Here is a 23,752-nt window from a genome sequence, read left to right as displayed (position 1 = left end):
TTTCATCCCACATACTGATTCTTCAGGTCTTTGCCCCTTTTTTTGAAGGTCTTTAAAGTAGCATACTCAGATAAAACAAAATAATTCAGGTAATGAAGGAATCGTTTGTTGTTTTTTTTTTTACTTTTCTGTGATGCGGTTATTTTATTCTCATAATTTAATTTACTCATCAAGGATTTCTTTACTTGTCAGGCATCTATCATGGATATAGTGATGGGGGAATCTTCATTTTAAATACAGTCTTGTCCCTCTATTGTAATACATTTAAACTTTATAACATTTACATAGCTTTTAACTCTGTAATTTGGTGACATTCTGAAGTTTAAGAAAATCGAATACAGAGGTGACATTTTACATGCAAATGCTTTCAGGATGAGATGGTAAGATCTTATTGACCTCTTAGGATAAACTGATGTCAACTTACTGTAGTGGCTTCCCCAAAGCCATTCTGATTCTTCTGTATGCAAATGTTCCCATCCCTATGCCAACAAGAACAGCCTGATTTGTGTCCTATAAGTACTGTCCTGTGTTTCTTTCCAACAGCAATCAGAAACGGAGACCGTGCATCTGTTTATCCCAGCCTTGTCTGTCGGTGCCATTATCGGCAAGCAGGGGCAGCACATCAAACAGCTTTCTCGCTTTGCAGGAGCGTCTATTAAGGTACTGTTCTGCCAACCGTGGTAGTCCTGGTGCTTTTTAAATATGGTCAGCTACAGAAACATGGTCTTGCCACCTCATAATTGAAGGTGAAGTCTATCCTGAGGTTAACTGCATATTATATGACCATACCTTGGAAGAAATTTATCAGTTGTCATAATTTGTGACTTTAACAATTTCTAGCACACAAAGAAAGCTTAGGGGGTTTTGATGCACGAAGGCCAAGGACCACCCTTGGGGTACCAACAGTACAGTGATCAGGAACATGGGCAGTGGAGACAGACACAGCTGTCCCCTGGCTCTGTTAGTGGGGTGAGCATGGGCCATGTATTTCAACTTCTCCAGCCTTCAGTTTGCCCGTATGTGAAGCAGCGGCAATACTGCACTGGGATACAGTAAGGGTTAGCTGAGGGACTGCAAATGCGACTTTTATATTAGGACCAGGCACAGTGTAAGGACAAGTATGTGGCAGGACCAGTTACTAATAAACCCACATTAATCACTGCCTCTCCATACTTCCTTCTGGAATCTCTCAGTCTGCATTTCACTGTCACATACAAATGTCAGGCTGGTTTGTGTAACCTTTCTATTAGTGGCACCAGAAAGTGTCATAACCCCTTGATGGGCCTGTTACAGATCGCTCCAGCTGAAGCCCCAGATGCTAAAGTGAGGATGGTGATTATCACCGGGCCACCAGAGGCCCAGTTCAAGGTATGTGCTCTAGTTTGTGCACAGGTAACAAATGGCTGCAGGAACATTAATGGCTTCTTTTCAGGAACTCTGTAACCTGGCTTCTCCCTTGCATGTATCCAATACTCAGTAGAAACAATTTCTCAATGGAAATTTTTTGAGGTTAAAAACAGAATACAGACATGCCCCAAATTAGATTTCAAAAATAAACAAAACCCTTTTTTTTTATTTTGAGAGTTCTAAGTGGTTGTTGGATTCGGATTTACCTGTTTTCTGAGAGAATTGGCTTAGTGCCTCGTTATCATGTGATGGTGAGACCTTGAGACTGAAAGTTACAAACCTGCCTGGTAAACAGGCCTTCAGAGTGTATTCCCAAGGTTTTCTTATTGTTCATGAGAAACCTTACCCTTGAATGTAAATGCCCCTTCTTACCCTTGGATTGACTGTTAGCCCTTGTCCACAGTCTTTCCAGTTATTTTAATCCACCACTTTAGAGGTTGTGACATCCGTCCTGGTGTGACGCACTCCTCATGTTTTGGGGGGTTGGGGCTGGAATGCCTCTCCTTGTGAACTGAAAGGCAGGCAGCTTGGCCATAAGAGAAGAGACCTGGCCACCAGGCTGCTAGTTCAGCTCCCGGCTCTTCCATTTACCAGTCTGTGACCTTGTTCAAGTTACTTAACCTTTTGCTGGCTAGTTCCTCATCTGTAAAATGGGGATTTAAGGTTTAAACAATATGGAAGTGCTCAGGATAGTACATAGGAAGCACAGTATAAATGGGTTGGTGGTGGCGTTCAGCAGACTCGGGGTGAAAGCAGACCAATACCCTGCCAAATCCTCAAATTCATACTTGAGTATATGATTTCTCTTATAAAACATAGTATATCTGTCATAGGTTAAAGCAACTACTGAATTCTAATGAAACAAATGTTTCCAAAACCCATGTCCTGTTGCTACCACTTAGCAGCTGTATAAGAGGACAACTCTGAACCTTAACCCTTAATTCCCTTAGCTCTAAAATGGGACTAGAACAGTGCCTACACCTCCCCAACCCCTGACACTAAAAATCCAAAGGTGTTTTTTTCCTTCCCTACTTTATTTACAGGAAGAACAAGAAACAAAAGGAGCTACTTTGAGATGTGGGTACAGGTTGGCTAGGCTCAAACTCAGATGAAGAAATTGGCTCCCTCACACCGGCCTTGTGGTCCATCCAGGCAGTACAGATTATGTCAGAAATGCTGAGAATTGCTTCCTATCCTGAACCTACAGGGTCAGTCATTTGTAGTTTGAAATCTTAAAAGATAAATACAAACATCAGTTATTGCATGTTCCTTCCTGGTGCTGAGCTCTTACTAGTTGATAAATGGAATTACTATCTTGCGATTTCTATAATGCTTGAATTCTGGGAAATTCAAAGTTTGTTTCCCTGTATCCTCGATGCTGACATTACACAGTCGTCTTAAATGAAACACTTAAGCTATTAATTATATTTTAAGTGATCAGCAGTCATCACAAATGAATTATTTTAGAGATCAAAGGAATAAACTTCTAACCCATATTTTTTATGATTTCAGTAGCTTCTGTTTTGGAGGATAATGCATATTCCAGAGTCCTTTGTGTTAATAACTACATCCATGACCTGAGACTCTGACTGAGAAGGAATGGAATAGATACCAAGATGGGCTTTGTTTTTTTCTGTAATCCCCTAAAATGAGCTTATTTCTGTGCCAATGAAAATGTGTTGGATACTTTTGTTTTTGTGGTTTGCTCTGGCAACTTAAACCAACTCACTTCTTTTTCCTTTGGTACAAAACAGAGCAAATTAATGGTTACACATCATGGGAGAAGTTTCTTATGTATAACTTCTAGTTGTATGTAGAGTGATGACAGGATGTGCTATTAATATCAGAAGTATCTGTTGACTTGGTTTTGTAGTCTTATTCTTCTTGTGCCCTGACTGGGGATCAAACCCACAATCTTGGCATGTCGGAACAACACTAACCAACTGAACTGCCCAGCCAGGGCGAGTTTGTGTCTTATCATTCAAAGTAAAACCACCTGGCTAAGAGGTAGAAACAAACTATTCTTCTGAGCAGATTCCTCAATGGCCAGTTTAGACAAGAGCTGGCTTCCTGTGGGCCTGGCAAAGCTTGGCCCTGTAGTTCTTCGTAGTATCTTTTGCTCAAGAAAAATATAATTACTTTCTTACTGCCTGTAGAAGTTTTACCTTTCAGATGGGGAGCAGATGGCCATCTGCCCACAAAAATGATTTACTTTTAGTTTGTTAGGGTGACTATTATTAACGGCCTTTAACTGCTGTCAGAGGAACATGGCCTATTCTTTCATCAATTGCCTTGTCTATGATGTATAGTTACTATCAACCTTTTCCAGGGCTTCTTACTTTCTCTGTCTCTTATGTGATCTTCAGTCTATCAAATGCAAACTATCACTGCAAAGGGTAGTGTGGATTTAGGCCATTTTTAACATTAATGAATCTTTTGTTTCTCCTCCATGAACAACATTGATAGGCTGTGTTCTCATCTGTAGGCTCAGGGAAGAATTTATGGAAAAATTAAAGAAGAAAACTTTGTTAGTCCTAAAGAAGAGGTGAAACTTGAAGCTCATATCAGAGTGCCATCCTTTGCTGCTGGCAGAGTTATTGGAAAAGGAGGCAAAACGGCAAGTACTTCAGCAAAACCTGTGCAGTGGTATGAAAGGGAGAGCGTTGAAAGGTACTTAGGAGTTCCAAGCCCCTGAATTTTGGCTAACTTATAAAAGGCAGGACCATCTGGGCCAAAGTTTGGAGAAGACTGCCTTTTCTTCCTCCTGAGTGTGGTGTCAGCTAGTGGTGAAAGTAATGCCTCTCTTTCAGACCACTTTATGTGAGCAGACTGTCTCATATTTATAAGGGGCATTTGGCATTTTTCTGTTGATATAATTCAATTTTTTATTTTCATTGCACAATGATGAGAAAAATTTTAAATATTTCATCTATCTTTATAAGTGAATTGGTTTCTAGTTTTTTCTTTAAAACATGCACCTGCTGTTTATACTTCTGAAGTGACAGAGTGCACTTTGGAAGGGTTTGAATTTGGTTCTGCTGTTCTCTGTGTAGCTTTAAGCAAGTCAGTTTCTTTGGCTAAGCCTTAGTTTTCATCATCTTGCAGCGGGGACAGTTTTAATAACCATACAGAATCATAAGTAGACTGGATGAAATTTGTAAAGCCATAGCTAGTGTTTAGCACATAGTAAGTGCTTAGGAAATGGTAACTTAAAAAATCTTGACTTAATGTGATCTGTGTTTATCTTTCTCAGGTGAATGAGCTCCAGAATTTGTCTAGTGCAGAAGTTGTTGTCCCTCGTGACCAGACGCCTGATGAAAACGATCAAGTGGTGGTCAAAATAACTGGTCACTTCTATGCTTGCCAGGCAAGTGGGCTCTGATGTAAAAATTGCTTCTTTCTCAATTAGAAGTTGCTTTCCTGTGGGTGTCCCCATCCCATTCAAATATTTAAGGTCGTTTTTCAAATGAGTTCGTTTAATTCCAGGCAGTACAGAATTTTAGAAGAGACTGAAGAACAGAATACACTTGGGCTGGGTCACCTATGACCTCACAGCTAAGGCCGAAATGGCAGAGTGAGAAGAACTAAAGAGAGGAGCCACTGCGTGATTATTATTACTGTTTTTACAAGTTTGTTCTTAAATGTGTAACAGGCTCTAAGACAATACTTCATTCTAGCAATAGGTGGCAAGAGATGTTATGAAAGGGCGTCCAGATGTTAAACAGGGAGGGAACTAAGACTCACTAGTGCCCTAGGCACAAGGAACAGCTCACTTTTTGCCAAATTTTTTAATTCCTACTGTGCCCAGGGGCCCTTCCCCACACCTTTGCTTTTATTTTATTTTATTTTTTTCTTTTCCATTTTTCTGAAGCTGGAAACAGGGAGAGACAGTCAGACAGACTCCCGCATGCGCCCGACCGGGATCCACCCGGCACGCCCACCAGGGGCGATGCTCTGCCCACCAGGGGGGCGTTGCTCTGCCCATCCTGGGCGTTGCCATCTTGCGACCAGAGCCACTCTAGCGCCTGAGGCAGAGGCCACAGAGCCATCCCCAGCGCCCGGGCCATCTTTGCTCCAATGGAGCCTTGGCTGCGGGAGGGGAAGAGAGAGACAGAGAGGAAAGCACAGCGGAGGGGTGGAGAAGCAAATGGACGCTTCTCCTGTGTGCCCTGGCCGGGAATCGAACCCGGGTCCTCCGCACGCTAGGCCGACGCTCTACCGCTGAGCCAACCGGCCAGGGCCACACCTTTGCTTTTAGCTCCGGTTTCTTCTGCTCCTGTTGACCTGTGTGGCTGGTCACAGTGCCTGCTACCTGAGGCTGAGCTCCCCTCCCACCCTGGCCTTGCCTCCATGTGGGCCTGCTGGTTCTAATGTGAAACAGCTTTTAGTAACTTTCAACCAGGTAGAAATTTCAGAGCTCTTTCCTTTTATAGGTTGCCCAGAGAAAAATTCAGGAAATTCTGACTCAGGTAAAGCAGCACCAACAGCAGAAAGCTCTGCAGAGCGGACCACCTCAGTCAAGACGGAAGTAAAGGCTCAGGAAACAGCCCACCACAGAGGCAGATGCCAAACCAAAGACAGAGTGCTTAACCAACAGACGGGCGGCTGAACCCCTATCCAGAATCACATGCACAACTTTTTACCTAGCCAGTTGTTTCTGAGGACCAGGCAACTTTCGAACTCCTGTCTCTGTGAGAATGTATACTTTATGCTCTCTGAAATGTATGACACCCAGCTTTAAAAAAAAAAAAATGGGGGGAGGGAGGAAAAGAGAGGAGCTCTGCACTTCCCTTTTGTTGTCTTCTCAATGTAACAAACATTCTAATTTTCCTTAATGCAAGAAATTGGCTTAAAGATGCACTCACTAAATTCATTAAAAAAATAATAATAAAGATTGCTCCTAAGTCAGAATAGAACTAAGCTGTTAGCACAGAAAACCTGTTTTATTTTATCTTTATCTAACACTAACATGAATAACCTAAGGGAAGTGCTGAATGGTGTTGGCAGGGGTATTAAACGTGCATTTTTACTCAACTACCTCAGGTATTCAGTAATGCAGTGAAAGCAAATTTTGTGTTTCTTTTTTGAAAATTTTATATACTTTATAAAGTCCAACTGTTTTTAAAAAAATAAAATTTAATTAGCTAACAGGCAAATAACAAAAAAATTGACTTCTGGCTAGTGACAGTAAAGCTGGAAAATTAATTTCAGGTTGTTTGAGGCTTCTGACAGTTATTAGTTGGAAAATCCATAAATGTTCAATGACATGGAGCAGTGCCTATATTTGGAGAGCAGCAATACCATTTATTTTTTGTTTATGGTAGGGAAAGTTAAGATGGTACTAACAGAGCAGTGGTGCAGGAGGTTTTGGAATGGCTAGTTAAATGGCTTCAGGAGATTTCACTTTTTTGTTTGGCTACGTGACTGAATGCATAATGCTTTGTGCTTTTGACTATCACTACCTAAAAGTGCATCTATGAAGAGATGCAGCCCCTGTGGACTTGAAACTGATTGGCAATGCTTAGTTTGCCAATTCACCTATGACCAGTGGTTTACGAGCAAACCCTAAAAGAATTGCTTGGTAAAGACCAATGGGGCAGTCAGATGGTGTGACAGTGTTTAAAGGCAACAAAAGGCTGCATGTGCCCGGCACTGTCATGAGCCTCACTGAGTTGTTTTGAAGATTTTTAAACAATGATAAGAAAAATGAAAGGCCACCTATACTACTACATAAAATGCAGCAGGATTTATGTATCCTCTGCAAACAGTTATTGCAAGATTTACAAAAATTTGAATGACTGTGATGACATTTGACCTTTGATACTGAACTCATTTGCCCATTCTGTAGCTTAATGGCAAAGCCCAGTATGTACAATTATGGGTGTGTGCATGGGCTCCAAGGCCACGCACTCTCAGAATTGTGCTACTTTTGTTCATAAATTGATCATAGTCATATTACACAGATCTGAAGGATATATAAAACCCCTCAAAATAATTTTGCCTCATTTGTATTTCAAGATGAATTTCTACAAACTAGATGTTGTTCTTTTTGATCAGTCTATCAGACATTTTGAAAACGACTTGAAATGTTTTTGGAAAACCAGTTTATTTTGTAGTGTTAGCCAAAAAGTGCCCTTTTTGTCACTGAATTCATCTAGCATTCATAATTTTTCTTCCAGTGAATTGCTTTAAAAAAAAAAATCATGGACTGGCTTTCTGGTTGGTTTTTAGGTGAGATGCGATTATGGGCAGAGCTCTTCCTCAGTATTTGATTTATCCAGTACTTGTTTTTTTTCAGATAGGTGCTGCATTTATATCTGCTGGTTTGAATTCTATCATATTTCACTTCTAGCATTTTAGTGTGGCAAATCATGTTTTACTTTCAATTAAGCATTGGTAACGGAGTATCTGGTAATAGCTAGAAAATAATTCTGTACCTGAGTTTGTACTCACCACATATGAATCATTCCTCATTTGTAAAGTGCCCCAAATGCAGCTTCATTTTCCAGATACCTTGATGCAGAATAAAGTTTTCATCATTAGGTGCAGCTTGATGTCTAGTATGTTTTATTTTTGTTTTTTCAAATAAATGTGAATTTGTAAATTTAAACAGTTTTAGTAATACTATGTCAATCTCAAATTATTTTCTCCATTCCGTGGTACTTTAATGTGAACCTTGATAATACCATAACACATAAACTAAGAACGACAGGCTTTAATAGGACCAAAAAGGTAGCTAAGTGTTTTGGCTATTCCATTCTACACAAGACTTAACACTTAAGCAAAACTGATTAAAATCTGAGCAGAGGGCTCAGGTGAAGCACAAGGACTAGTGGATAACCCCAGAGAATGCTGCTAGGATCTCAGGAATAGACAACATATTAAAACTATATAGTTAATGCTCATTTACCTGCAATCTCCACATCCAGGTGTCAGTCAGCAGGAGTGAGTGCCCACAGTCAGATCTGACAACTTACCCAATTAGGTAGGACTTAGGAGTTATATTTTTGAGAAGTGACTCAATCTGAAATGGCTAAAACAGTATCATTTTATTCACATTTGAACTCCACTGGAGTCGGGAATAAAGGGTCATCTTCTATTCCAAGAATGAAGTCTTCAGGTAATGTCTCAGGTGCTATCTGAGCTAACTGGTCATCAAAAGAACGGAGGGTCCATAATTTCTCTAGTTCATATGTTTCTCTGGTTTCTGGAAGCATCAAATGAACCACCATTTTGCCTATCAAGGACAGATAAGAGTTACAATGAAGAAGCAGTTTGTTTGCTGTTATTCTTTGATCTCACAACCCTCTGAGACTGTATTACAGGAACTCTAGCAGTGGTTCTCAAAGTGTGGACCACAGATGAGCATTGCCTAGGAGCTTACTGGAAATATAAACTGTGGGCCCCCCCACCCAGCAAAATACCATAGAAGTGCTGCTGTGTTTTCTCAGTGCACCATACAGGAGGTACATGATGTCAATATGTAACATTACTCAAGTGTTGTGCAAGTTAACTTTATCCAAGTGACTAGAGATGAGGCCTGTCAGCTTTCTCTTTGGGAGATAATTCTCCGTATCTGCCACATCTCTACATCCTATGAGCAAAGCATAGGGCTTTTTAGAAGATATTTGTATGACGATTAGTCTCAGAGATACTGTCTCTCTGGAACAAAGAACAGGTTTGCTCAATCAAGGACATTTTTTAATTTTCACAAATGCAGTGGGAGGGATACTACTAAATATCCTAGAGCGCACAGGCTAGTCCTACCCACTTCCACCAAAATTACCTGGTCCAAGAGGTTAATAGTGATGAAGCTGAGTAACCTTGACTTGCAGCCTTGCCAGAGTCTCCTCCCCTACAGCCAATGCAGCCTTCTGCCCATTATAAATGGTGTGGACACCCTAACTGCAGGGTTCCCCTCTAAGAACTGTGTGCAGGCCCTGTGTTGTGCTACAGAAACCGGGGCTCAGGAAACCTGGTGCAAAAATGCTGCTACCGGCTACTGCCATGATAACACACTGTCCATTCCTCCCCCTGGAATGGTCTTCTGCAGTCTTTCCCAATGTCCACGAAGCTGTCGGCTAACTCGTTCGCTCCCTCATAGTGCTTGCCAGTCACTGCTTTTCCCTTTGTAGTAAGTACCTTCTGGGAATACTTTGAAAATGACCCCAAATCCTCTACCACCACTAAGGGATTTTTCCCATCTCTGCCATGTTAATCCATCCTGTTCTCCACCTTTCTGACCTCTTGATTCATTATATGCATAAAAGGTTAGGTAAGCATTTCACATGTGAATAAGACCATCTGGGTTATAATGAAAGAAACATTTCAAATATTTTACATGGCAAATCAGCATTTTGATCTCAATCCTTTTGTAACTGGAAACAGTTCAATATTAGTGTTATGCCAAATATCTATAAAACTTGCCAAAATAACTTACCAAAGTCCACACAGAGCCAGTCATCAGTGTCCTTGCCTTCAATCTTCACGTGAGGCTCACTGTTACATTTCAGGAATTTGTACTGAAAACGAAGAGGTCACATATTAAAGGGAGAAGAGATGGGGGAAATCTCTGCTCTTACTGAGGGTCTGGTGGTCTTTTTTTCTTGGTCTTAATTTGGGATCTAGCTTACTCATTTTTCATACTTTGTACCACAATTAGTAACTTCAGGAAACTAGTTCCCCCCTAAATCCTGCCCAACTTCTATACCTCTCCTGAATCTTCCCTGCCCAAAACCTCCTGATAGGGCCCACCTACTCATTCACCATGGTCCCTGGTGCACAGAGGCCTAAACTCATGAAATGTCTGGTCCTCACCTACGTCATCCCTTCTGTCCATCTCAGCCTCCCTTTACTCTGAGGGGAGGCAGGTGCTTTAAGGCTAGATCTTCTTAGTCCATCTCAACAATCTTTATGGCAACGTTAATGGTACTTTATCATTCCATGTCCCTATTCCCAACAGAGACTACAGATGGTCTAAAACAACAGATATACTAATATCTGAGAAAATACACTTTGAAGTAAAAAACTATTACAAGAGACCAAGGACATTTATGATAAAAGGGGCAACTAACCAAGATTACAGAACTACACACACATATGCATCAAAAAACAGCGTCTGCCTGACCAGGTGGTGGCGCAGTGGATAGAGCATTGGACTGGGATGCAGAAGACCCAGGTTTGAGACCCCGCGGTCGCCAGTTTGAGCACAAGCTCATCTGGGTTGAGCAAAAAACAAAACCCCCAGCTTCTAAACATATAAAACATTGACAGAATTAAAGAAATGATGACAACACAGTAATATAATAGGAGACTCACTCTCCCATTTTCTTTTTTTTAAAATTTGTTTAAAAATTAGCAGCATCAATTTGTTGTTCCACTTATGTACTCACTGATTCCTGATTCTTATATGTGCCCTGACCCAAAATCAAACCCACAACCTTGGCATTTTGGGATGATGCTCAGTTACTCAGCCAGGGCTCACTCCCCTTTTTCAATAATAGAAGAAAAACCACACAGAAGATCAATAAAGAAGACTTGAACAACACTATAGAGCAAATGAATTTAACAGACATTCACAGAACAATGAACCCAACAATAGCAGAATACATATTTTTCTTTTTTCTTTTTGTATTTTTCTCAATTTGGAAACGGGAGGCAGTCAGACAGACTTCCCGCATGCTCCCTATCGGGATCCACCTGGCATGTTTGCTCCGATGGAGCCTTGGCTGCGGGAGGGGAAGAGAGACAGAGAGGAAGGAGAGGGGGAGGGGTGGAGAAGCAGATGGATGCTTTTCCTGTGTTGCCCTGGCAGGGAATCGAACCCGGGACTCCTGCACGCCAGGCCAACGCTCTACCACTGAGCCAACCGGCCAGGGCCTAGAATACATATTTTTCTTAAGTGCACATGGAACATTTGCCAAGATAGATCATGTTAGGCCACAAAACAAGTCTTAGTAAATTTTTAAAATCAAAATTATATATATTTTCCTGTCACAATGAGAAGAAACTAGTAATCCGAAAGAAAACTAGAAAATCCACAAATATGTGGAAATCAACACATTTTTAAAAACCAATAGATTAAAGAACAAATCACATGGGAAATTAGGAAATACCTTGAGACAAAACTCAACCAAAACTTGGAGGATTGCAGTGAAAGTGGTATCTAGAGAAATTTATAGCTACAAATGCTTATCTGAGAAGTCCCCAAATCAAAAACTTACTTATGCCATCTACAAGAACTAGGAAGTGAAGAACAAATTAAAGTTGAAATATAGAACTGTACATCTGAAACCTATTATGTAATTTTATTAACTGTCACCCTAAGAATAAATTAAGGCTAACAGAAAGAAGAAAACAGAGAAAAACAAAGCAAAACTCAAAGAAACCAAGATTTGGTTCTAAGATCAATAAAATTGACAAATCTTTAGCTAGACTGACTATGGAAAAGAACTGAAGACCCAAGTAACTAAAACAAAAACAACTGAGGGATCACTACTATCAATTTTAGAGAAGGAAAAGGATCATAATTCTACCATGAATGATTGTACACCAACAAATGAATATTCAGGACTGAATAATCAAAAAAGAGAGAACATGGGATGGGGGGGGTCAACTCCCAACAAAGAAAAGACCTGGACCAGATGGCTTCACTGATGAATTCTACCAACTATTTAAAACAAAAATAATACAAACTCTTCCAAAAAAATTGAAGAGAAGGAAACATTTCCTAACTCATTCTATGAGATTAGCATTAACCAACACCAAAACCAAAGCCACTACTAGAAAACTACCGACTAGAATCCTTGATGAATAAAGGCAAAAATCCTCAACAAAATACCAGCAAACCAGTTCAAACAGCATACTGAAAAATTTATTCACAATCAAGTGGGATTTATTTTTGGAAAGTAAATCAATGTAATAAAACCACATAAACAATATGAGGGACAAAAACCACAGGACCATCTAAAATTTATGCAAAAAAAGCATTTTACAACAAAATTCAACATTCTTTCATGATACACTAAGAAAAAGAAACTATCTGAAGATAATAAAAGCCCACAGCTATTATCATACTCAATGGTGAAATATCTTTATATTAAGTTTTTCTTCTAAGATTAGAAATAAGAATTCCCACTTTTGCCCCTTGTATTCAACAGTCCTATTCTAGTCAGAGCAATTAGAATAAGAAAAAATAAAGGTAACCAGACTGAAAAAAATAGAAATAAAATTATGCCTTATTTGCAGAGACATGATCTTATTTGTAGAAAACCCTAAAGATTCTACAAAAGAAAAGAAAATCACTAGGACTAGTAAATGAATTCAGCAAAACTGTAGGACACAAAATCAATACATAAAAATCAGTTGCGCCTGAGCAGATGGTGGCACAGTGGATAGAGCATCGGACTGGGATGTGGAGGACCCAGGTTCGAGATCCCGAGATCACCAGCTTGAGCGCGGGCTCATCTGGTTTGAGCAAAGCTCACAGTAGCTTGGACCCAAGGTCGCTGGCTTGAGCAAGGGGTTACTCGGTCTGCTAAAGGCCCACGGTCAAGGCACATATGAGAAAGCAATCAGTGAACAACTAAGGTGTCACAACGAAAAACTGATGATTGATGCTTCTCATCTCTCTCTGTTCCTGTCTGTCTGTCCCTATCTGTCCCTATCTATCCCTCCCTCTGTCTCTGTAAAAAAAAAAAAACACAACAAAAAAAAACAGTTGCATTTCTATACACTAACAATGAGAAACCTGAAGAGGAAATAAAGAATATTCTATTTACAAAAGAATCAAAATACTAAAAACACAAAGACAAAAAAACTAAGACATAAACTTAAGCATAACGGCCAAAGACTTGCTCACTGAAAACTATAAAATGTTGCTCAAAGAAAGACACCAAGAAATGGAAAGACCCTGACTTCATGGATCAGAAGACTTAAGATGGCAATATTCCCAAAGCTATGTCTCTACAGATTCAATGCAATCCCATCAAAACCCCAATGACATTAATTTTGCAGAAATAAAAAAATCCATCCTAATGTGTAAGCTAAATGGATGCCAAATAGCCAAAACAATTTTGAAAAGCACACAGATGGGGAAGGGGATGAACACAATACGATGTACAGAAGGTTTGCTATAGAATTATACACCTGAAACCTGTATAATTTTGTTAACCAGTGTCACCCCAATATATACAATTAAAAAATAGGAAAGAAAAAAGAAAGAACACAGCTGGAGGTCTCAAACTTGCTACAAAGCTACAGTAATCAACAGTGATCAAGGTAAACATAGAACAATGGAATAAGACAGAGAGCCTGTATATCCAAATGATTTTCAACAAGGGTTTCAAATCCCTTCTCTGGAGAAAGGGCAGTTGTTGGGCAAATAAGTTTGTAGAATTTGTATTACTTGGTTTTGCTCACTTTTATTAAAAATAGCGCTGCCCATGTGGGGCGGCTGATTACCTTCTTGCTTGGGAAGGGGCTTAGTTATGCTAATGTGTGCTGGAGGAGGGACTTTTGCGCTGAAAAGTTTTCAGAGGAGGAGCTAGGAGGCCGTTTTAGAGGAGATCCCAGGGCTGCAGGGGAGAGGGACCAAGTGGTTGCAGGGGAGGAGGCAGCCAAAATGCAGGCATGCCTCTAGAGGGGACAGAGTGAGGCTGGTGAGGCCTTTGATTCTAGGGAAAACCCGAAGAAAGGCAGTGGCTTTGGGAGCCCTGAGTGGAAAGGGAAGTGTTTTCCCGCCGTGTATATTTTCTCACCCACCAGTAGGAGCAGAAATAAAGGATGGCCCGCCAGTTCTTGGCTCTGTTGATTCATTACAATCTGCCCAAATTAAATGGGAACCTGCAAGGGGCAGGCGACTATGATGGTAGCTGCGACTACTACTGGCCTTATAGCAGTCTTTTCAACAAACAGTGCTGGGAAAACTAGGCATCCACATATACAACAGAATGTTGGACCTTTACCTTACACCATCTACAAAAACTATTTCAAAATGGATCAAAGACCTAAACATAAAGACCTAAAACTAAAAAACTCTTTGAAAAAAAACAGTGGAAAAGCTTTGACACTGGATCTGACAATGATTTCTTAACTACAACACCGAAGGTATAGGCAACAACAAAAACGGATAAACTGGACTTTATGAAAATTAAAAAATTTTGTGCATTAACGGACACTATCAAATAAAGTAAAAAGGCAACCTACAGGCCCTGGCCGGTTGGCTCAGTGGTAGAGCGTTGGCCTGGCGTGCGGGGGACCTGGGTTCGATACCCGGCCAGGGCACATAGGAGAAGCGCCCATTTGCTTCTCCACCCCCCCTCCTTCCTCTCTGTCTCTCTCTTCCCCTCCCGCAGCCAAGGCTCCATTGGAGCAAAGATGGCCCGGGCGCTGGGGATGGCTCCTTGGCCTCTGCCCCAGGCGCTAGAGTGGCTCTGGTCGCAACAGAGCGACGCCCTGGTGGGGCAGAGCATCGCCCCCTGGTGGGCAGAGCTTCGCCCCCAGTGGGCGTGCTGGGTGGATCCCGGTCGGGCGCATGCGGGAGTCTGTCTGACTGTCTCTCTCCGTTTCCAGCTTCAGAAAAAAAAAAAAAAGGCAACCTACAAAATGGGAAAAAATACTGCCAGTCACATTTGATATGAGATAAATATCCAGAGTATACAGAGAACTCCTACAACTTCCCAACACAACCTGATTAAAAAAACATGGGCTAATGACTTGAACAGGCATTTCCCTTAAGATATATAAGTGGACAATAAGCACGTGAAAAGATGCTCAACATCACTATGCAAATCAAAACCACAATGAGATACCACTTCCCACCCATTAGGATTACTATAGTCAAACCAGAAAATAAGTGTTGGCAAAGGAGTGGAGAAACTGAAACCCTTGTGAACTGCTGATGGGAATGAATGTAAAGAGAGTTTATGGTTCCACAAAATATTAAAAATATAATTACCATGATCTGGCAATTCTCCTTCTGCTATTAAAAGCAGAGACATGAAGAATCCAAGATAGGCCTGACCTGTGGTGGTGCAGTGGATAAAGCGTCGACCTGGAAATGCTGAGGTTGCTGGTTCGAAACCCTGGGCTTGCCTGGTCAAGGCACATATGGGAGTTGATGCTTCCTGCTTCTCCCCCCCTTCTCTCTCTCTTTCTTCTCTCTCTCTCCCTCTCTCTCTCTCTTTTCTAAAATGAATAAATAAAAAACAAAACAAAACAAGAATCCAAGATGGTAAAGTAGATAAATCCTGAACCCACTCCCATGAATAAGTCAAAATTACTACTGAATTATAGAACCATCATTGAGAATCACCTGAACAGAATTCCTATAACTAAGGACATAAAGAAGCCATATCAAGATGGAGAGGAGCGGCAGAGATGTGGTGTGGACAGGTCCCACGCCCACAGTGTGGCAATTAATAAATAGGAAGACCATCTCAGATTGCCCCTGAGGAGAGAGGGATCCAAGCCTCATGCCAGGCTCCCCAGCCTGGGGCAGCTATGCTGGCAAGAGGAGTCCTATAACATACAGCTTTGAACACCATCAAGGATTAGACATAGAGTCGAAGGGCAGTGGAACATCACGCCACTGTTCTTAAAGAGTTCGCACATAAACCCCCTTGCTCCAAGCTCCAGCACAGAGACAGAGTTTCAAGAAGCGCCTGAGTCATCTAGGGAGGCACTAAATTGACTAACTTTAGGGTAAAAGCTGGAAGTGCAGAAATTGATGGGAACTCTCTCATGGGACAAAAGACCTGCCAGGTGCTACTGTTTCTTTATTGAGCTCTCCTCCCAGGCAGTTGCCAAAATCTGTCCCTCTCCATGAACCTGGCTGGCCCCATTTGCCTGGCCCCAGTGCTTCCTTGAGACTCCGCCTCACCCAATCTGCTCCCCTGACCCCACACTTAAGTGGCTAGCCTCAATGTGCATTCACTTTCCAAACACTCTCAAGCGCGGCACAAGCAGCAGCCAGCCTTGACTTGCACTGTGCTCTCTCCCAAACACCTCAAGTTCAGCACAAGCTGTGACTGTACTTACCTTACACTGTAATCTCTCCCAAATGCCCTTAACCTTTTGAGTAGTGAGTTTTTTTCATGCTCGCTGACCTCCACAGGTGATTTTAAAAAAAGAAATTAGTTCCAGTTACAGTGTTATTAACTTAAAATCATGTTTGTTTGATAACCAATTTATGGAAACAAGAACATACATTTGCCTTTTTTTCATGTTGCCTACACATTTATAAAATAAAAATTTTTGTGTGATCGTACTCTGGATGCTCAGGAGGCACGAGGACGTACGCGAACATCTGTACTCCTCAAAGGGTTAAGCTTGGCACCAGCTGCGGCAGACCTCGCCTTGCACTGCAGTCTCTCCCAAACACCCTTCAGCCCAGCACAAGCGGGCTTTGTACTTTAGCTTCTACCATGTGCCCCAAGCCTGGCACAAATGGTAGCCAACCACAGCTAGCACTGGAGCCTTCTCCATGCACCTTCAAGCTTGGCACAATTTTGGCCGGCCTTGGTTAACACTGTAGCCTCTCTGAAGAGGCTCCAGACCAGGGGTCCCCAAACTTTTTACACAAGGGGCCAGTTCACTGTCCCTCAGACCATTGGAGGGCCAGACTATAAAAAAAACTATGAACAAATCCCTATGCACACTGCACATATCTTATTTTAAAGTAAAAAAAAAAAAAAAAAAACGGAAACAAATACAATATTTAAAATAAAGAACAAGTAAATTTAAATCAACAAACTGACCAGTATTTCAGTGGGAACTATGGGCTTGCTTTTGGCTAATGAGATGGTCAATATCCAGTTCCATATTTGTCACTGTTAGCTGTAACAAGTGATATGACGTGTGCATCCCACGTCACCGGAAGTAGTACTGTACATGAGCGACGCTGCGCTTTGCTCACTGACCATCAGTGAAAGAGGTGCCCCTTCCGGAAGTGCGGCGGGGGGCCGGATAGCCGTAGTTTGGGGACTCCTGCTCCAGACCTTACACACCCAGTGGCTGGCCTTGGCTGGCACCAGAGCTCTGCTAAAATGACTCCTGTGGCTCTGGCCAGTGGCTCAGTGGATAGAGCCCTGGCCTGGCGTATGGACGTCCTGGGTTCAATTCCCAGTTAGGGTACAGAGGAGAAATGATCATCTGCTTCTACCCCCCTCCCACTCCCCCTTCTCTCCCTCTTCTCCTCCCGCAACCAGTGGCTCAACTGGTTTGAGTATTGGAGTACATCAGCCTGAGGCACTACAAAATAGCTTGGTACTCAAGCACTGGCCCTAGATGGGGGTGCTGGGTGGGTCCCAGTGGGGTGCATATGGGGAGTCTGTCTTACTATCTCCCCTCCTCTCACTTAAATAAAAATAAATAAATAAATGACAAAAAATAAAAAATAAAGTGACTTGACTTCCCAACAAAAAATAAAAAGTTACCCTGGCTGAGTAGTTCGGTCAGTTAGAGCAGGGGTCCCCAAACTTTTTACACAGGGGGCCAGTTCACTGTCCCTCAGACCGTTGGAGGGCTGGACTATAAAAAAAACTATGAACAAATCCCTATGCACACTGCACATATCTTATTTTAAAGTAAAAAAACAAAACGGGAACAAATACAATATTTAAAATAAAGAACACGTAAATTTAAATCAACAAACTGACCAGTATTTCAATGGGAAATGCCTGCTTTTGGCTAATGAGATGGTCAATGTCTGGTTCCATATTTGTCACTGCTAGCTGTAACAAGTGATATGACGCGCTTCCGGAGTCGTGACGCGTGCGTCCGGCGTCACCACCACATACAGTACTCCTCTCACTGACCACCAATGAAAGAGGTGCCCCTTCCGGAAGTGTGGTGGGAGCTGGATAAATGGCCTCAGGGGGCCGCATGTGGCCCGCAAGCCGTAGTTTGGGGACCCCTGAGTTAGAGTGTCATCCTAATACACCAAGGTTGTAGGTTCACTCCCTGGTCAAGGCACATACAATAATCAACCAATGAATGCATAAATAAGTAGAACAACAGATTGATGTTTCTCTTTCTCTCTCTCTTTAAAATCAATCAATAAAAATAAAAACAGCTTGACCAGTGGTAGTGTAGTGGATAGAGCATTGACCCAGAATGCTGAGGTCCATGGTTTGACACCTCAAGGTCGCCACCGTGAGCGCGGGATCATTGATATGATCCCAAGGTCACTGGCTCAGTCAGAGCCGCCCCTGCCCCGTCAAGGCACATATGAGAAGCAATCAATGAACAACTAAAGAGAAGCAACTATGAGCTAATGCTTCTCATTTCTGTCCTCCTTCTCTCCCTATCTTTGTCTCAAATGAATGAATGAAGTAAGCAAGCCAGCCAGCCAAAAATTAGAACAAAATCTTGCCGTCTGTGACACAAATGGACCTTGAAGGCATTCTGCTAAGTGAAATAAGTCAGAGAAAGACGAATACCATATGATTTCACTTAGGAATCTAAAAAACAAAATAAGTGAACAAAATAAAAACAAACTCATAGGAAGAGAACTGGTAATTGCCAGATGAGAGAGTTGGCAAGATAAGCAAAAAAGGTGAAGGGAATCAAGAAGCACCAACTACTAGTTATAAAATTAGTCATAAGAATATATGACACAGCATAGGGAATATAGTCAATAATAATATTTAATAACTATGTATGGTACCGATGAGTGACAGACCTATTATGGTGATCAGTTCTTTTTTTTTTTTTTTTTTTTTTTTTTTTTTTTTTTTTTACAGAGGCAGAGATAGACAGGGACAGACAGACAGGAATGGAGAGAGATGAGAAGCATCAATCATCAGTTTCTCGTTGCGCATTGCGACTTCTTAGTTGTTCATTGATTGCTTTCTCACATGTGCCTTGACCGCGGGCCTTCAGCAGACCGAGTAACCCCCTGCTGGAGCCAGGGACCTTGGGTCTAAGCTGGTGAGCTCTTTGCTCAAGCCAGATGAGCCCGCACTCAAGCTGGCGACCTCGGGGTCTCGAACCTGGGTCCTTCCGCATCCCAGTCCGACGCTCTATCCACTGCGCCACCGCCTGGTCAGGCGTGATCAGTTCTTAACGTATAGAAATGTCTAATCACTGTACTGTACACCTGAAATTAATATTGTATGTCAACTATAATTTTAAAATATATTTTAAAAAAAGCTGGGACATAAAGAGATATTGCTACACTCCTGATTAGAGCAGCATTATTCATAATAACCCAAAGGGGGATGGAACCCAAGTATCCAGTAATGGAATGTCCATGTAATAAAATATTCTGAAACAGGCTACAATGTGGATGAACCTTGAAGATGTTATGCTAAGGGCCTGACCAGGCGGTGGCGCAGTGGATAGAGCATCGGACTGGGATGTAGAGGACCCAGGTTCGAGACCCCGAGGTCGCCAGCTTGAGCGCGGGCTCATCTGGTTTGAGCAAAGCTCACCAGCTTGGACCCAAGGCCGCTGGCTCAAGCAAGGGATTACTTGGTCTGCTGTAGTCCCACAGTCAAGGCACATATGAGAGAGCAATCAGTGAACAACTAAAGTGCCACAATGAAAAACTAATGATTGATGCTTCTTATCTCTCTCCATTCCTGTCTGTCTGTCCCTATCTATCCCTTTCTCTGACTCTGTCTCTGGAAAGAAAAAAAAAAAATCAATAAAGAAAAAAATTAAAAAAAAAAAAAAAAGATGTTATGCTAAGTGACATAAGCCAGCCACAACAGATCACATAGGGTATTATTTCATGCATGTGAGGTACTTAGTCAAATTTATAGAGACGTGGCAGAATGGTGGCTCCCAGGGGTTGGGGAGAGGGAGAATGGAAAATTATTGTTTTATTTACTTATTTTATTGATTTTAGAGAGGAAGGTGGGCAGGAGAGGGAAAGAAGGGGGAGAGGGAGAGGGGAGAGAAGGAGGGGGGAGACAGAGAAGGGCAGGGGGAGAGGAAGGGAAGGAAGAAAGGAGAGAGGGAGGAAGGGAAAGAGGGAAGGAGGGAGGGAGGAACATAGATTTGTTGTTCCACTTATTTATGCATTCTCTGGTGGATTTTTGTATGTGCCCTGACCAGGGAGTGAACCCGCAACCTCGGTGTATCAGGATCAACTGAGCTAACTGGCCAGAGCTGGGAAGTTATTGTTTAATGTGTACAGGGACCAAGGCTCTGTTTTCAGCCCCCTTCTTATTTTACCATCCTTTTCTAGGCAATCCTAGTTATTTTAGTATTATTATTGATTTGAGAAAGAAGAAAGGAGAGACAGAGAAAGAAACATCAATTTGTTGTACCACCTATTCATCTACCAATTAGCTGATTCTTGTATGTGCTCTGACCAGGTATTGAACCTGTGACCTTAGAACATGGGGACAATGCTGTAATCAACTGAGCTACCTGGCCAGAGCTATTCTTTTAGTCTTAATTGTCCCCTCTATGACCAACTTCAACAAGGTGAGAGAGGCATGTTTCCCTGTAGAGTGGTATCAACTGTACAAGAGTTTCAAGTTTTGCAAGAGAACAATCTGGAGATGGATGGCGGCAACAATGTTTATACCTAATGCCACTTAACTGTACACTTGAAAATGGTTAAAATGTTAAGTTTTACATTATGTATATTATACCACAAACAACATTTCCTTGACCTTGCATTTTTCTTCCTCATCTAAAGTTCTTGTAAAAGTAATTTCTATTCCCTTGCCCTCCTTCTTCCACAGAAAGTTCTCTGAAAAACCTTATTCTTTTTACATCTCCAAGTCCAACGGTCACTTTTAAGTATTCACCTTGCCCCGTCCTACTGTTTCTGACAGAGACCTTGGGGCCCTGTCTCTTCTCCACGCCCCTGGTTCTCTGCCTGTCTCTCCACTACCCTGTGGTGGAACCGTCCTCTGCTCCGCCATGTCTCACTAGGGCTGTTTTCAGCCCCCTTATTGTCAACACCCTTCTAGAGGCAATCCCAGCTCTTCTTTTGGTCTTAATTGTCCTCTATGACCAATTTTCAACAAGGTTAGGGGGGTATATTTCTCCCTACAGTGGTAGCAGAATCAGGTAAAGGCTGCCAGGTCCATTTTCTTCCTCACTGATCTCCTTTCAGCTGGAAAATGAACTTCCCTCCGTTTCCTCAACTGTGAAGTCAGAGGTCAAGACGACATCTTTTTCACTACACAGTGCTTGGGAACGCCGGCCAGGCTCAAACATTTGACTCAAACTCTAGGTCAGCACCGGCCAACGGAGCTTTCTGCAATTATGGAAACGTTTCATAGTTGTGCTGTCTAATATAGTATTTGGCTGTTAGTCACATGTGGCCACTGAGCACCTGAAATTTGGCCTAGGACAACTGAAGAACTGAATATTTAATTTTAATTTATAATTGATCATGTGTGGCAAATGGCTACCACAATGGACAGTGTGGCTCTAGAATTTCCTCTGGGTTATACAGTCTTCTAGTTTGTCCCAAGTGTGTTTCTTTTTTTAAATATTTTTTTCCTTGTGGTCATAAGAGACAAGAATCAGAAATATACTGATTCACTAGGGCTAGGTATTTGTCCCCATAACTTTCACTACCAAAGAATATAAAACATTCATGCAAATTCTGAAAATCGGGGCTTCTGATATAACCTGATGGGATTATTTTTCATGTGTTGCTCCTCAGCCTGATGAACTGACACTATCCCATTCAGTTAACGGTTCCAAAGGGAAAAGAAAGCATCCTACCATTTTCACAATGTAGTGGGCCATGGCATGTAAGTGTCGGGTAGAAGTTCCACCACCAATCACAAAGTAATCTGTGTATTTCATTTCTGGAGGAACCTTGATCACACAAATGTCTCTTGCGTTTTCTTGCCTCAGCAGTGAAACCAGCATATCGATGTCAAACTTGGAAGCAGTATGATCTGAAATGCACAAAAAATTGCTTGTGACAGGTGGCTAGGTAGGAGACAGACACAGACAGGTATGCAGGTAACTGACAGTGAAACTGCCCCTCCATGAGGGTATTTAGGTCTATAATGTTTTGAAGGACCCCAGGGAGCACGCCTCCCCGATGCTGGAACTGGGCAGTGGTTTCCGACAGCACTGCTGCCCTTCTACAGGAAGAGTACTCAGGTTACCATTCATCCTTTGCTATTACCACGTGCAAACAGAACCATAGATCAACAACAAATGACTTTCTGTTAAATAGTACTTAAGGGAATGAGCAATATAACTCAGACACAGAACCGTTAAAGAGATAAATGAAAAAAAAAAAAAAAAAAGGAACCAGCACCAGTCCGGGAGGTGGTGACAGCCTGGGGCATATTAAATGAAATCTCGGACAGAAAGGGCCTGGAATTGTGAGCTGGAAGGGCTCTTATTATCTGGTCCACAACCTTCACTTGAAAGAGGAAGGAATTTAGGCTTAGCAGAGTTAAGTGGGTGGCCCCAGAACCAATGGTAGCTGGAAATTTTAAAGCAACCTTATTCTGAACCCTCAAAATGTTCTTATAAGGCGAACTGGGTTCTGTAACAACTGTTATCTGTGAAAACCTTTTTTTATTGTTGGTTTTTTACCTGTAGAGATTTAGATATTGTGTTCTTCACCCGGGAGTAGGGGCCTGCTCATGCATAGCACCCTTCCGTTCTACAGCGGCCGCCCGGGGACCGACCTCGCGGCTAGTTCAGCAACACTCCCCTTCTCCTACAGAGCCTTTCACAGATGTGACCTATTTACCACCTTTCACGTCCCCCAAACCCCCAGTGATTACAGGGCCTTAAATCAGGCCCGTCTGCTCTCGGCGCTCCTTCCCTTCGCCCCCAGCCCCAACCCTCTCGGGACACGTCCAGTTCCCAGGACCCCGCGGAGAGCGGGAAGCGGGTGAGGACGGTGGGGCCCTCCGGACGCCTGGGGTTTGGGGCCGTCAGTTCACCTCCCGGCTTCACTGTGACACGCAAGGCGGTGCCGACCTTTTCACTCCCTTCCAGCTCTGGATCTGGAGTTCTGTGACTCCAGACGAGATGCATGAAGAGGACAACTCAGAGCCTCCTCAGCGGGGCGCCCGGCTTCCAGCAGCCCGCAGGGGCCGCCGCCCTCCTCCACGCCCGTACCTGCAGCGCGGGATTCCGGGCGCCCCGCGCCGGCTGCCCCCTCTGTCCACTCCTCCAGGCCGGGGCCGCCGCGCAGGCCGCGCGCACGGGCAGGGGTCAAGCAGGCCCGGCCAAGCGCATGTCCCGTAGGAAGCCCCCTCGCGGCCAGCAACCGAAACCAGGACCCTGCGCCCGCCACAGGCCCGGCTCCGGGGGGAAGAGCCTTGCGCCCAAACAGTGTCCAGGCGCGCAGGGCCACACATCTCGCGGGCCCCATCGCCGTTGCCCGCGCGTCGACTCA

At 42.8% G+C, this 23,752-nt stretch overlaps 2 protein-coding genes across 3 annotated transcripts in view; one reads left to right on the top strand and one right to left on the bottom strand.

Moving 5' to 3' along the window:
- IGF2BP3 (insulin like growth factor 2 mRNA binding protein 3) overlaps positions 1-8,017 on the top strand; it is a 111,275-nt gene extending 103,258 nt beyond the window's left edge. For both annotated transcript variants that reach the window (XM_066238611.1, XM_066238612.1), the window contains 5 exons: positions 544-660; positions 1,294-1,368; positions 3,893-4,024; positions 4,661-4,774; positions 5,841-8,017. In XM_066238611.1, the coding sequence (XP_066094708.1) occupies positions 544-660; positions 1,294-1,368; positions 3,893-4,024; positions 4,661-4,774; positions 5,841-5,939 (537 nt within the window). In that variant the 3' untranslated portion in view covers positions 5,940-8,017. The remainder of the gene's footprint in view (positions 1-543; positions 661-1,293; positions 1,369-3,892; positions 4,025-4,660; positions 4,775-5,840) is intronic.
- A 415-nt stretch (positions 8,018-8,432) lies between these two features.
- Positions 8,433-23,752, bottom strand: MALSU1 (mitochondrial assembly of ribosomal large subunit 1). Its single transcript, XM_066238613.1, has 4 exons — positions 23,473-23,752; positions 22,105-22,283; positions 9,848-9,929; positions 8,433-8,644 (listed from the first exon to the last, which is right to left on the bottom strand). Exons 1-4 carry the CDS (start codon positions 23,726-23,728, stop codon positions 8,457-8,459), a joined length of 705 nt encoding a protein of 234 aa, XP_066094710.1. The 5' UTR covers positions 23,729-23,752; the 3' UTR covers positions 8,433-8,456.

This window comes from Saccopteryx bilineata, chromosome 7, assembly GCF_036850765.1.
Source record: "Saccopteryx bilineata isolate mSacBil1 chromosome 7, mSacBil1_pri_phased_curated, whole genome shotgun sequence".
NCBI classification, from domain to species: Eukaryota; Metazoa; Chordata; class Mammalia; order Chiroptera; family Emballonuridae; genus Saccopteryx; species Saccopteryx bilineata.
The sequence above is the reverse complement of the archived record's forward strand: the minus strand, read 5'-3'. Positions and strand labels throughout refer to the sequence as shown.